Raw genomic sequence first — 14,825 nt, 5'->3', positions numbered from 1 at the left:
CCATGTTATAAATAAATAGATTGTCATAGTAAGGTTTGATATGTTTATTGCATATATTATTTATTCGGAGATCCTGAAAGAGCGAATTAATGTTTTCGTGTATATGAGACATACAGACTTCCTTCAGAATTTTTGAATAAATTATTAATATTATAATTTCAAAACATCGGTTCTGAAATCGTATTTACTATCAGGACCCAAAGGGTAAAAAGCCAATATTTTAATCTGGTTTACATACAGTATGTCATCCTGACTATAAATTTATTCAGTTTATCTGTCAACATCATGGTAATGAATAGCCACGTAAGGAAAAATATTCCTTGAAAATATTTTAGGGTGAGAGGTTTTTATTTAATTACATTTTTATGTAACTGTAGTCAGATCTGCTAGAGTTACAGAGTAAGAACACATCATTCTCCAAATTATGCATCAAAATGTAGCTGGTGACCTTGAGAGTATATCAGTTTGGAAGGCTTTATAGCAGGCTTTAAATAGTTCTGTATTTTGAAATATATGGCATTTCTCTGTAAAATATAACAAAGTATGTAAAGCTGTTGAAACATAAAATCAATGTTTCAAGTTTAATACTATAAAAATGAATTTCCATAACAAGATGTATAACAGACAGCTGCATGAAGCAGAACCAGGGTTCCCCTACATAGCTTTTTTCCTTTGTAAGCATCAAATGTTTATAGCATTTTGTATTACCCGTACTTAAAACTGTTTTACTTCAAACTGCTGAAGAAGCAAAAGAGATTCTATTCACTGAATTGTTTTTTTAATATTAAAAGAAGATTGCAATTGATGTTGACTGGCCCAAGTAATAACAATCTGTTTGACGGGCAGTAGAGGTGCTTACGTTTATTACAGTGCTTTCCCCTCCAACCAGATGGGCAGTCGCAGACATTTGGGCGTACACATTTCCCTCCGTTCATGCACGTGGGATCACAGACACCTGCAGATACATATCAAAGGAAGAATATGGTAGCTGGGAAATGAGGGAAGACTCTACTGGAGACTTATTCCCTGTCTTTCAGAAGGTTCAATTGTTTGTAATTAAAAACCAGAAAAGTAATTTGGATTTGAGAATCTGGAACACAGAGGCTTGATAGCTCCCATAAATCCTTCTAGAAAATGCTGTGCCTTGTGTGGAAGCTCTTTCAGGGAAGCTGCATAAGAGCTGCCTCACCAGAAAAATGAGAGAGGCATTAATTAGAATGATCCTCAGAAAAACAAGTAAGAAATTTTCTGTGGCAGCTGTGGACAGACCAAATACTTGTTAAAGCTTTCACTTCCTGATTGGAAAACATGTTCTCAGATGTTTCTTTGGGTAAGAAAAGACTTGAAAAGGAGAGATTTGATTCACACAATTTTGGGAATGTTTTTGCATTCGACCAAGCATAGATCTATTCCTCCATCACCTTTTTGCACCATCATTTGTTAAAGTATTTACCTTTTTACTTTATTCTTTCATACAAATAAGATGTGAATGTTAAGCTGTTCTTTCAACCACAAGAAACTGGATGATTTTTTTGTTACATTTCATTAGAAACCTAATCGCTAATTTTAGTGTCTCAGATTAAGCCCTGCATTTATCAATATTGTTGTTTTACAACACCTGGCAGTAAAATCTCACTGTTCTGGCAAGTCAAACATCTGCAATCCCAGCCTGCTTTGATATAGGTAGATGCCATAGGCAGATACCCAAACTCCTCTTCTCCTGTTTCTCCTTGTCTTTTATGATAAGTGCAGGAAGGACCCATCAGAGGCAGTGTAGTTTAGAAACATGGCAGTGCTGGAATGATGGGAGTGGGAATGATTTGCCTTTTACATGGAAGAAGGCATTTAATAACTGGGTGAAAGACAATAAAGCCAAGTTACAAAGCAAGTGGTTGGACTGGAGTACAAGGGTCAAGCCAGGATGTCCTGGGTTGAGTGAGTGGTGGAGTTTTTTGGTGGCAGGGGAGGGGGCTATCGGGGCGGCCCCCTGTGAGAAGCTTCTCGAAGCTCCCCCAGCTCCTTGTCAGCTCCACTTCTGTTTGGGAAATTGAGCCAATCGGCTGCACCTCTGCGATAACGTATTTAAGGGACGTGGTGACAGGCAGTGGGACTTGTGAGGAGGAGTTGCTGCAGCTGCATGAACACCAAGGTCATTGGAGGAACGGAGGAAGAAAGGAGGGGGGAGGTGTGCTGGAGCAGAGACCCCCCTGTATCCTGTGGGGAGACGGCAGGGCAGCCCCCCCCCGCCACCCATGAAGATCTACAGTGGAGCAGACATTGGTTTATGGCCTGTTGCTCCTGCTCGACTGACCAAGGTTCTGTGCCCGAAGAAGGCCGGGGTCTCATGGGAAAAGGTAGCCCTGCTGCTGTAATTCAGTGCTGGGAGGATTGCAGCATGCGGGGGAGTCCCACGCCGGAGCAGCTCGGGAAGGGCTGCAGCCGTGGGAGGGAATCCAGTCGGAGGAAGTTAGTGACCCATGGCGGAGCAGTGTGGGGAACGCTGCGGCCCGTGGGAGGAATTCAAGTTGGAGAAAGTTTGTGGAGGACTGTCTCCTGTGAGAGGGGGACCACGATGGAGCAGGAGGAACAAGTTTCGGACACTCCCCTCACCGAACATGAAGGAAGTGGCAGCACTGACTGCACCCCCCATTCCCTGCCCCTGCGCCACTGGGGGAGGAGGTAGAGATATCGGGAGCAGAGCTGAGCCCGGGAAGAAGGGAGGGGTGGGGGGGAAGGTGTTCTCAAGATGTGGCAATGCTTCTCACTGTCCTACTCTGTTATGGGTTGTTGTTAGTGTCTGTAATAAACGTATGTTCTTTTTTTTCTTCCCCTAACAAGTCTGCCTTTTGCTCGTGATCATAAAAGGGGGATTTTCCCCCATCCCAGTCCTATCTTGAACCCCAAGCCTGGCTCTCTGTCCCTTCTCATTGCCGGAGGGGAAGGGAGAGAGAGCTGCTGCATTGTGGTTGGCTGCCAACCAGGCCCAAACCACAACACAGGAATTGACAGAAAATGAAGGTTTGAGAACACTTTTGTGTCGAATGACTCCTTCCATATTTAAATCTTTATAGGCACAATGGGATTCCCCGTTGACAGTGGCAATCATCATCAGTCTTCCCTGCTTGCGAAGCCAGGTGGCTGTTGGACACCCAGCTCTTCCTCAGCAGGGAGCAATCTACTTGCTTCTGCAGGCACCAAGGGGGCTGGCAGCTAAAATGTAACATTACAGTGCCTTTATTAGCCTTAAGGTTGCAATGTATTTTGGCACATCAGCAGTGAAAACGGAACTTGAATACTAATGCTGTAGGAATTCTTTTTTCCAAGTCATCACTATGTACAGGACTCTGAAACTACCACAATCCCCCTTCAGACCTTTACTGTAGAAGGTGGGATCCTGCAAAGAGCCTCAAAACAGGAATGATTACTAAAAAGTAGCATACAAAAATACAGCAACTGTTATTTGATGGGAGAATAAGCTTCTGTTCCTCTCCTAGGTATGATCAGGCATTTTTAGATAGGTAGATTTAGAATCTCTAATTATTCCTCTGATGTACTGAAATACTGCTTTTGTGGTTTTCTGTGTCTTCAGTTTTTAGCACTATATTGTTGCTCTTGGCTTGGCTGCTACATTTGCATTTTGTTCTCTGCCAAGCCTCCTGGATCCCTCAGCATAGTGACCTGCCCTCAGCCAGGTCAGACTTACCCATGCTTATAAGGGCTGCTTGGATCCAAGCCCTTAAAACTGTCGTCCTCTTTTCCTTTCCTCCACCTCTCCTGATCTGTGCTATAATCTTGGCCTCTGCTTACTAAGGCTAACGGAGATCACAGTTCTTGCTGAACTATCAAAAAGTGCTGCAACCACTAGTTAAAACCTAGATGAGATCAAAATGTCATGGCAATTATAATTCTAAAATCATTTAATCTTTTATTTTCCCTGTTCCATTTTCTCTCCCTTTCGATTTCACGTATCCAAAAATGGACTTCTGACCTACAATCTTATGTTATATTTGACTTCCTGTTTCAATTATAAAACAGCTCAGATATTCAGAATTTAGAAAAGATGACCCCCAAACCATAAAATTTGGTTCTAGATGTCAAATGATTTTATGCTTTGTGATATTTACAGAACATATTGTCCCCAGTGCTAACCTGCTGTCCCCAAAACAGTTGAAAATCTAGAGATTTGATTTTGAAATCATATGAAACTTGGTTAATGTCTTCCCATCACCCCTTAAAAAGTAAAGCTAAGAAAAAGTAGCTAGAAGCACAGTAGCACTTGTTTAAAGGGGTATTTATCTTTTTTTTTTTTTTTTGTCCCTTATGTTTTCTGTGTATAAACTTATCAAACAACTACATTTTAAGATCTTCCTGCTTGATTTGTACCAATAACAGATTTTTTTTAACTGTAGAACAACAGACTCTTCCTTCAATTACAGGGAGTCAAACTAGTGTGTTTTTCATTAACTTCTGGTTTTCAGTTTGTGTATAACTGAACTTGTTCCCGCTCAGTTTGGAGTGTAAGTCAGCAAAACTTTGAGCAACAGGTGAGGTCCAGTCTTGGTCTGAGTAAAACACATCAGTTCAAACTTGCAACTTGGGATCTATTTCTCTCTTTGTTCAGCGCCTTACAAATGAACAAGTAACTGAAAATATATCATGAACTTCCTTTACGTTCTTTATCGCTTATGGCATCTCTCACTTCAGTGACAAATCTAAAGGAGTTCAATTCAAAATGAACTATAGGAAATACCAAACTTGTTCTCGATTGGAGGGGAAGTTCTGTTTCCTTGCCCTCTGGGGCATAAACTTTCTCTTCTTTCTAGGAAATTCATGAGCAGCTTTATGTAAATATATGCAGAGTTATCTCTCCCCTTTTCTTGTCTGACATCTCCACCTTGTTCTCCCTTTCTTTAACTTTCTTAAAAACAATTCCACCTCAATACCCATCAGGCAGACTTCAACATTTGTTGATGATAACTAGTTTGGATCCTTTATAGTCCCACTCCTTGGCCTCTGTGGAGGAGCTCCAATTTCAAAATAGCAAACAAAAATGTTACAGCCTCTCACAGGAAAACTGAATAAATTATCAGACACTAGGAGAGCAAATCAATTTATTGTAATCCTCCCAAGCATTGACATGACTTTGAAAAGACTCACATTTCTCTTTTTGCCCTCCTCTTAAAAGCCTAGCATCTTGACCAAAGACAATGGTGGTTTGATAGGTTTTCCACCTGCCTTGGGGACTAGCCCTAATGACATGGATATAAGTACATTCGTGGCTTCCATTTGTTGCGGTTTGGTAAGGTATATCACTGGAGGTCGGGAGAGCCCTGTACTGTCAATACAGCCTGGGTGCAAGTTGCTGGCAGTCAGTATCACCAGAGCCCCAGTCCCATTCCCCTTGCTGTCACTGTCAACATTTCTATGCTCTTCAGTAAGAATTGAAGCACAGAATTTCATATACAATGGAGTTACTCAATTCTGTAATGCACCACTATTCTGTAAGGCCACCATTTACAACTAGAAAGGACTTCCATGATTTTATGTTTTCCAAAAATGGTAAGTTAGATAAGGTAAGCCTATGTTGAAGGTGTTAATGCAGGTTAAAGAGAAGCACGATTATGTGTTGTATTTCAGGTGAAGGGTGATTTTGATAAGGTAACAAGCAGCTGCAGGTGTTAAGATAAAACATAGGTGTTGCACAGAACATCATACAAAATGTACGCAATCCTTCTGTGCACTGAAAGGCATTAACAAGTCACTAAGTTTTCTGTTTTATGCAGCAGCTATTTCTCTTTGATGGCTTTAATGTATATTGGCCTTACATTCACTTAAAATTTCCTATCATCCTTTTCATAGCTTATCCCCTTTAGGCTGACTTGACCCAGTGAAGTGCTTCTTTCAACTCTTTTTATCAAACTTCATGGAGCTCCATAGTTCAACTGTTCAGCCCTAACATCTTAAAAATAGTCAGACCTCCTGCTTTGTCAGCCACAGTGAAGAATTTTCCTGCAAAGTAAGTATTTCCGGAGATCACTAAAATTCTAAGAAAAAACCCAAACAACACCTTAAATATTGTGTGTAAAGTCAAGTAGACTTTACACTTCCTTGTGTAAGAAGCACCAGCGATGGACAAATATCATTCCAGTGTCTTCCTTTGCCTGACCTTCTTGACATTGATTTACAGTAACAGTTCCACTAAAACATACACAGTATTAAGCAAAATATCCCTGCCAAAAAGGACTGGGGGCAAAGTTAAACACTGGGCATGCTTTATTGGGCTGCGCGTACTAGAAGCCACTGAGAATAATCTCTTGTTCTAACAAACAGTCACAATATTAGCCAGCAGTATCCGCTGATTAGTTTCCAGTGATTAAAAGAAACCAGACATTTCCTTCAGACTCCCACTGCTTCTGTGAATTAGTAGACAAAAACTTCTAAAGTTGAATCTAAGTCACCTTTTAATGCAAGTACGCCATTACATCTTTTCTTGCTAGAAATAGATAATTAAAAGTAGTGAAAATCTTGTAATTTTTGTTGGAATAAGATAGTCTTCATCACCACACTCATCAAGTCAAAACGGAGGAAATATTAAATCAGGATTCTAAAATCTTGGCAGAAAGGGATCCTCTGCAATGTTTCAGGAATATGCCTTGCTGCAGTTGAACATCCGTGCCCTTTCCTGACAATGAGACTGTGGACTATTTGTTTCTGAATCAAAAATTACCTGTCATCACCTACCCTGAGCCATGCTCCTGATGAGGAGACAGTGCATCATGCCGCAGTGCTGATTAAAGATGTAGTTTTCAAGACAACTTTTCTATTTTTTTTTTTTTTTTTTTTTAATATGCCCTGTAGAAGCTGAGAAAATTGACCTGCTTCTGGATGCATTCTGCCTTTGGATGGAAGAGACAAAATAGCCTCAAGCAGTAACATCTGTGTGGGCCAGCTAAGGTAATGCATCAGGCTATAGCTTACTGACAAAGAACACGGAAATGCAGCCAAGAGAACACCTACTAGTAGATACATACTTCAACATATCCTTTAAGCCACCATCCCCGTGCTGTCATTTATATGTGATTCACAGGCACTGCTTTTATTTCTGACTGGTGTTGGTTTTGGACTGACTTCTCTGTGGCTCTAGTTCATATTTCGACGTGCTCTCTCTATTGCTTTTTTGAGGAGCAGGAAGTTTGATCAGTTGTGGTTTTCGCTTTTGTATGTGTACACGTTTTAAGGTTCATTTTCTCCTTTCTGTTTAGTGGTTATCTTGATTTGGTGTGACATTCTCAAAAACAAAGAACTGTAGCTGGGGAGATACGACACAGTAAGGACACAGAGCATGGGACAGATTTAAAAATAACACCGAGTGGTCTTGTCAGGAAAATACAGATGACAGAACTGAAGCTGAGAACAAAAATGAAGCCGACAGATGTGAAAGCAGTGGGTTTTGTGTTAAAACTGGCACTTCTAGTCCTTTTCTAATGTTTATAGATAACATAAATCACCTATTGATAAAGCACAAAAACTGGTGAGAAGCTCTGTGCCAGGAACGGCACACTCATGAGACTGCAGCCTTAAAATGTAGGGATTCTGCTGATCTTTTTCATAGGACACGAACTGGAAGGTCAGGTCAGCAGTTTCACAAAATAGCACAGTTCAATTGATCGACTGGAAGGAAGGTTCCCCATCTCTCTGGATGCATTATGCATCCCAGCAGCACTGCTCGAATGAAATATTATCCTGACTGCAGTAAGGAAACAATTGGTTGGATGCTTCTAGGCTCCAAATAAAAATTTGATCTTGCTGAATTATATTTAATGCTTTGAAAAAATGAATCACAAAATGGGTGTGTTCTGGCCCAAAAGAGTGTTTCTAACAGAGGGCACCATTGTTTGGATTCTACTGCCCTGACACTAGCAGATTAGCTAAGGTAAAAAATATCATTCTCCCCTTTAGAGGGTATAACTGATGCTCAACAGATCATTAGCGAGATGGATGTACCAATATATCTGCTGCTGTGAAGGTCCCGAATGCACAAAGCTCTGAAAAACATGTTATGGATTCGGGACACTAACAATTTCTAGTCTCCTTTTTTCTACTTCCAAAGGCAGTAAGAAACTAGTGTTGCCCATGCTCTAGTTTTAGGCGTGTATGTTGTCCAGAGCTTGATTTTCTGTGAAATTCCTCATCTATGTTGATTTGGATTTGTAAATAAAGAAGTAACTTTCCCTTCAAGCTCTATCAGAGTAACCTAGGATGTGTGATCCACTGAATGTCAGTAATTACAGCCACAGATTAAATTTTAAGAAGGAGTATTTGTCATGTAATATAATTGCATGTAATTTTTGTGCAAGGTTCTTCTAAAATGTGGGTCCTTATACATATCAAGCTACCAATCATTTTGAGGTTTCCTCATCCCTATTTCTCGCTTCACATATCTCTGACAGAGATGCAAAGCACTTCTGCAATAAATTACCTTTCTGAATAGTAAAAATAATGTGGTAGAAATCTCTGAGGGATGCAGTGCGGGAGAACAAATTACTACAAGACACGGAGGGAGCTGTAAATGTAATTGTGATGGGTGTGGTGACAGTTTGCATTTATAATATATTCACTTTACCACACGGCTCCAGCAATATGAGTTAGTTTGCATGACCTAGCACACATTTCAGAAGAAAAAAATGATCTGAAAAATTGCAGACCATATAGATAGCAATGCAATGCCAGTGCTTTGCCTAATTATGTCTGGTCTTTATTCTGATGTGTACTCTGATATACCTATGGGGCCTTTTAGAGATATTACAGCAGGAAATAAACCTAATTTAGGTAGTTGTTCAGGAAAAAGGGCAAAAATAATTAGTACTGTATGGCAAAACTATTGAGATGCTAGACTAAACTCTGAGAGTCGGTGTGTAAGTGTAACATACTGCATTCCTGTTTGCTGTCATGTCACTCTCATCAGATGATAACCTTATCAGTAAAGAGGATCATGATCTCTGCATCTCTACCTCCAAAAGATTCCCTGGTAGTATGTGGTAGGCAAGACTCTTAAAGCTCAGGAAGCTGTGGAAACCAATGAGGGATTGTCACTCCAATACAGACAAGGGACTCTCCGCTCTCCTTGGACTGAAATGTTTCTCCCCTTAGGTCTCCTGACCTTCATTTTGCCTATTGTCTCTTGCCAGGTGAAACTCTTTCTAGAGATACAGTGATATGATGTTTGGATAGCTGTAAAATATTTCACCATCTTTCAGGATGAAAGCCACTCTAAACAAAATAAGCATGTGCAGATGCACATTTATATATTTGGGGAATATTCTGCTAGGAACCGTCAGATTTTGAGGTCATTAGCAAAATCTTTTTCCCATTTATTCATAGGCTTTAGTCTGATTGCAACACTACTAATTTGAAAGAGACTATAGCTATACTTTATTCTCATCTTTGCAACTGTTAGTATATAATTAATGTGGGGAATTGTAAAGTATACTCAGCACAGTTTATATTCCCATCTGGTTAGGGTCTTGGGTTCAGTAACATTTTCTCTTCATTGAAGAATGCTCTGTGTTTTATTAGGTCAGTGAACCATTGCAGCATGTATATAAATTGTTCTGTTGATCTGCTCTCTTGTCATGCCTGAATAAGAAGTGAAAGAGGGTTCTCATATACATTGTTTTCCTCTGTTGATTGTTTTTGCAGCTTCCGTGCTTGCAGTATGATCTGCCATTTAGGCATGTTTTCATTGCGCTGAGCGGGCTAAGCCATCGCATATGCTTGATGGTTTAGTTTATTTTCATCTGTACAAAGGAAAAGGGAGATTCAGGCAGAGTAGCTGATGAGAACCACAGTGGCATGGGAGATGCAGTCTCAAGCCAAGAAGAAGACCAGCCACAGGCCACCGTGGTCCAGCTAACCCAGCCGAAGCGCGAGGACCTCAGGTGGGAGCCCAGTCAGGAGGTTTGGAGGAAGAGAGTTGTCTGCATTGGCACTGCACTAATCTGTCAGTCATCCCGTTATTATCTTAGAAAGTAAGCTAAGACTTACTTGGGAATCGATGCTAGAGAGAATTGTCTTGCCAATGTCTTTTTGTGGATAAACAGAAAATGTTAATCTCCAGAACTGTCTGTCTTCTGGGCTTTTCAAGTGGTAGATCCCATGCCTCTTTTTTAAGAAGAGACATTTTTGAAATAGTTTAATTAAAAATAGACCCCCAAAAGTATTGTTTCTCAAATCAATTAGTGGAAAAGCGGACTTATCCTCACACAGAAGTCCATGGCAAAGAGAAATGCAGTAACTCCAGAATCCCTGCTCTTTTAGTTTAAGTATGCATTTACATACATCAGCAGATATGACATATTTCTTTAGTGCCTTTAAAATACAAGTAAAGAAATACTGGCTCAAAACCTAGATTCTTTAGTAAAATTCATGCTGTAGTCTGTGAATGTTTTGCTTATGGAATGAATAAAAATTTAATAAGGCTTTTGGGCTTATTTAGGATATATATTCAGTTCTTACCCAGATATATTCTTGTTCGCTTCCTGCAAAATTAATTTAGAGGCAACTGCATGTGCTCAAAGCCCCTATTAAATTAAATGCACCAGCTACATATATATGAACAAAATGTAGCTTTTAAGAAAGGTCAGCTAATAGTTTTGTCACAAATCCTTACTAAGAGTGAACAGAGAGGAGTGCTGCTCTGAGAGCAGACCACAAACCAGGTTGTATCTTGAGCCACTGTCTCTTGTTTGTGTCTCTCTCATCCATTCTCTGGGAAGTCAGAGCCCTCCCTGCTCCCCCCAGGCCAGATGCAAAGATAATTTTGTGTTCAGATGAATGGGAAATACAGTAGTAGCCCTGATGCTTTTTTTCGTCATCTTCTGTTGTATTTCCTGCCCAAGGAAGGAAGATGACATGTAATACAAACCTATTCTGTTACATGGGCTGGAAAATCAAGTAAGAACCGAGACCACTGTTTCCTTTTCCTGTGTCTCCAGATTGTGCACCAACCAGCCAACAAGCTGGCCTGCCAATCTTTCTACTTCTGTCTCAAAACTAATGCTTTTAGCAGTAAGTCACAAGTCTCCCTTCTGTGAGCAGCTGTTTACTTATTGCCAGACACCCACTATGTGATGATATCGGCCATCCAGAAATCTTGAGCAAATAGTTTTTGCCTTTGAGTGTATGCTTGACATAGGAAAAGTAAGTCTAACGTAAATGGTTACTCCATCCATTTAGATGAGGTACATGGATTGTTCTCTGCTTAGTTGTGTGGGAGGGTATGCTGGACTTCTGTTTTGCAAACTGGCTGATTTTAGATAGCTTGAGTCAATCTGCCTACTCAGTGAAGTTATTTGAGAGAATATATCACCTGTTGTCAGGTTGATAACTCAGTGGAATTCTAATTTGTTGAGCAGTAAAACTTCCTGCTTATGCAGCTTGCAAGGCAATAATCTACAGAAACATAACATGGGGAGACTGGAATATGGGAAATCAGTGACTTTCATAACATGACATTGCTTAGCAAAAGGCTGCCTTTGAAACCCAGTGTTCACATTTCCAATTAGTTTGCCTCTAGCTCTCATGCAAGCAAAGGCCTCATGGTACTGGGAAGGAAAAAGAGAGGGGGAGGGAAGAGGATCAAGCAGAGCTGGAAGAGTGAGCGTGAGTTATACTGTGCGCTGTGTATTGCCTATAAATCCTGCCTGCAGGAATTACTGAAATGGAGAAATAGTTATCTACTAACTTTGAGATCCAATCTGCAAAGTCCTAATGTCAGTGTGATGATTGATGTGATACAAAGTTGGCAGGATTTGGCCTGACATGATAAAATAGATGCACGCAGAAACATGGTGTCTGTTTTAACCTCTGTGCAAAATCCAGCTAGCTGGCTGTGCAACGAGCAGCCAGAAGGTATGAGGCCAAAAGGGAGGCCTTGGTCAGGCTGAAGGTGTGTTGGTGTTCTGGGGAGGGGGAGGATGGTCAGCACCGCTCTCCTGTGACCTTTGCTTGCTGATGAGCCCCAGAGGGAGCTGTGGCTTGCCTTTTTGCTCAGAGATGAACTCACTAGAAGCAGATAGCAGCTGAGAAGGGATAAATCTGTGGTCCCACGAATGCCTCTTTTTCTCCACTTCTCTCTAACCCTTCATAAGAAAACTCAGCTTTTACTAGCTTTCATTTTTAAGAGTTGTTTGTAAAGCAGTCTGATGAAAATGTGTGTAGTAATCTAATCTATTTTCTTTGTTTACAATTTTTGTAAGGCTGTAGTAGAAACCAGTGTGAACACTGCTTGAAAGCCTCACGGAGTGATATACCAGGATTGTTACAGCTGTGCATTTTTTCAAAAGGGAATTTAAAACCATGCGCAAATAGCTTTTCTTTAGTATTAACGCCGAGCATGTTTGTTTGATGCAAAGTCAATCCAGAAATATATTTTATTTTGAGGTACTGCCAGCATTTGCCTCTTTCTGCTCAGCAAGACTGATTATGCTGAAAACATTGCGTAGCAAGTGAGGATACAAGGTTGTACAATTGCTGAGGCATAACCATACATTTCACTGTCAGCTCTGACACCAGCTCATCCTGGGTGTGGGTGTCTGGTTTGCATAATCACCAGGCAGTTATTTATCACTAAACACAGCAGACAAAGCCTTATATTCCAGCTGGTAGCCAATCAGAGCTGGTTTATTTACAGTTTTTTTTGAGGTCATGTTTATTTACATAGAAAACAAACACAAACTTTCAGGATTAATGTCTTTCTCTGTATACTAAAGGAGGAAAGAAGAGTAAGCCCGAATGGGAAAGGCATGTTGCTGCCACTCTGTCCTGCACGTCTTTACCTGTCAGGCACAGAGTATTAGAAATGCCACTGTACAGGAATGGAAGTGAGTATCCTAAGGCATGTTGCTATATATTTAAAATAAACCAACAGCATATTTGGGTATATTTAGAAATATTTAGAAATAACCTGTCTTTGATTGGCTTCTATGGCTTTTACTTTAATTATTGCCTTCAATTGAGACTCTGAAGCTGCCAAAAGCAAACAGAAGCTTTTGTTTCTCTGTCTATGCAGGTGAGATATTAAGAAGGAAAGACAAATGTCTAAAAGTTGTGGAAACAGTGTCAAAATATCCAATGGGTAAGTGACCAACAAACTTGTTTGACTTATTTTTATCTTTGACTCTAAACATTGTTTCTACCTAAAGAAAACTTCATAAATCTGGTATCATGACAAATATACAATTTGTTTAGAGTATGTGAATTCTTTATTCTGTTATTTCAATTATGGATATTAGGGTGTCCTTCTATATTTGTTAAGATAGAAGAAGTACCTTTAAGCATTAATTACTGGAGAAAGAGACACCCACAACTATTATTATTCTTTTTATGTTGGCTCATCACAAGGACAAATGTATGTCCCACTTGACCGGCTGCTACTTGCATCTAAGTTGCAAGACACATGGGTTCGTGCATTAGGAACAACCCTAATGTGTGAATTGTCTCCAGGATGGGCACCCAAATGCTTCTGGCTTTCATGACTTCAGGTGGCTCCAGCAAAGGGGTCATCCAGTAGTGCATTACAGTACCTCGAGCCTGAAAACTGTAGCACCCTTACTGTAATCAGGGCTGTGCATGGCAGGGAATTTGCTCTTACTGCATGTTGGAGCATAATAAAGATGAAATCTAAGGGTTTACTGATGCAATCCATATCATTATTAGGGGGTGTGGTGGTGCAATTCTCCCCCCTGGGCAGCTTGGTGCTAAGTGTGATTCCACCCATCTCCCCCCGGGGGGTATATCCACCTGGAGAGATAAGGACTGCTAATGGCAGTGAATCAGAGCGTTAAGGTGCCCCTTTAACGAGCCCGGCTCCTGCCCCTCCCTTATCACCTGGAAACGGTTATAACAGTCCCTCAACTCTTAACAACAGCCTGGCACACCTGTGGCTGGGATGTGATCAAATGAGAACAATAACAGAGCTGCACCTTCATCAAATTCTTGTGCAACTGCTGGAAAGTCCCAGAATGTTTCATTGTTTGAGCTGGGCCTGAGCGAAAATACATGATGAAAGTCAATTATCTTGGACCCTATAAATTTCGACTCCCGAGTGAGACCCTTTGAGCTCTCCTGGATCGCAGTGGGCCTGTGACCAGCAACTCCCCTGAGCTGGGATGCCTGTCGGGTATCAAAAACCTTAAGGTGTCGTCTGCTGCCAGAGCTGAAGGCCAGGGTGAAGTCAAACCACTCGAGTCTCAACCATTGCCCGTTGAGGAATGCCAAGGCACTGTGAGTATTTGCTCTAAACCCAAGGAGAGAACTTTTACTTTGAGCTAGCTTCTACTCTTTCTCCGCCTATTGGTGCGCGTAGATATATTTTTCATTCTACTGGATCTGAATACTTTTGTCTGGTGTGTTTGTATGTTTTGTGTGTGTGTATGTGCATGTATATATGTTTTGATTTAAGATACCATATAGTAAGTTATAGTGAATCTTTTTATTTTAGAATCTGTAAAGTTGCTATTTTTAATTATAACATTTTCCTGAATTATTTTGTACGTATTCGAACTGGTTAATGATCAAGTGCTGTTAGTTATTAATAAGTTTTGATTTGTTGTTAAATCATTACCGTGCTAATACTTTCATCTGCGATGGTGGGTTTCAGAAGTCAGTGTGCAAAAACTGTGTGCTGCTGTATATAAACAATGATAGAATTGAAAAGACTGCCACTTTTAAGCATTCACTGCAGGTTCAGAAAGGTAATATTTTTGTTCACATTACTGTTTTGAAAAGACTATTTTTCAATTTTTATGGTTCATGAGAAATTTCAT

General features: G+C 40.5%; 1 protein-coding gene across 1 annotated transcript in view; it reads right to left on the bottom strand.

Annotated features, from left to right (window-relative positions):
• LOC104363351 (von Willebrand factor D and EGF domain-containing protein) overlaps positions 1–14,825 on the bottom strand; it is a 189,028-nt gene that overhangs the window by 15,963 nt on the left and 158,240 nt on the right. The window contains exon 26 of the mRNA XM_033003167.1: positions 860–955. Within this exon, the coding sequence (XP_032859058.1) occupies positions 860–955 (96 nt within the window). The remainder of the gene's footprint in view (positions 1–859; positions 956–14,825) is intronic.

Source organism: Tyto alba, unplaced genomic scaffold, assembly GCF_018691265.1.
Source record: "Tyto alba isolate M040663 unplaced genomic scaffold, T.alba_DEE_v4.0 Super-Scaffold_7, whole genome shotgun sequence".
NCBI classification, from domain to species: domain Eukaryota; kingdom Metazoa; phylum Chordata; class Aves; order Strigiformes; family Tytonidae; genus Tyto; species Tyto alba.
The sequence above is the reverse complement of the archived record's forward strand: the minus strand, read 5'-3'. Positions and strand labels throughout refer to the sequence as shown.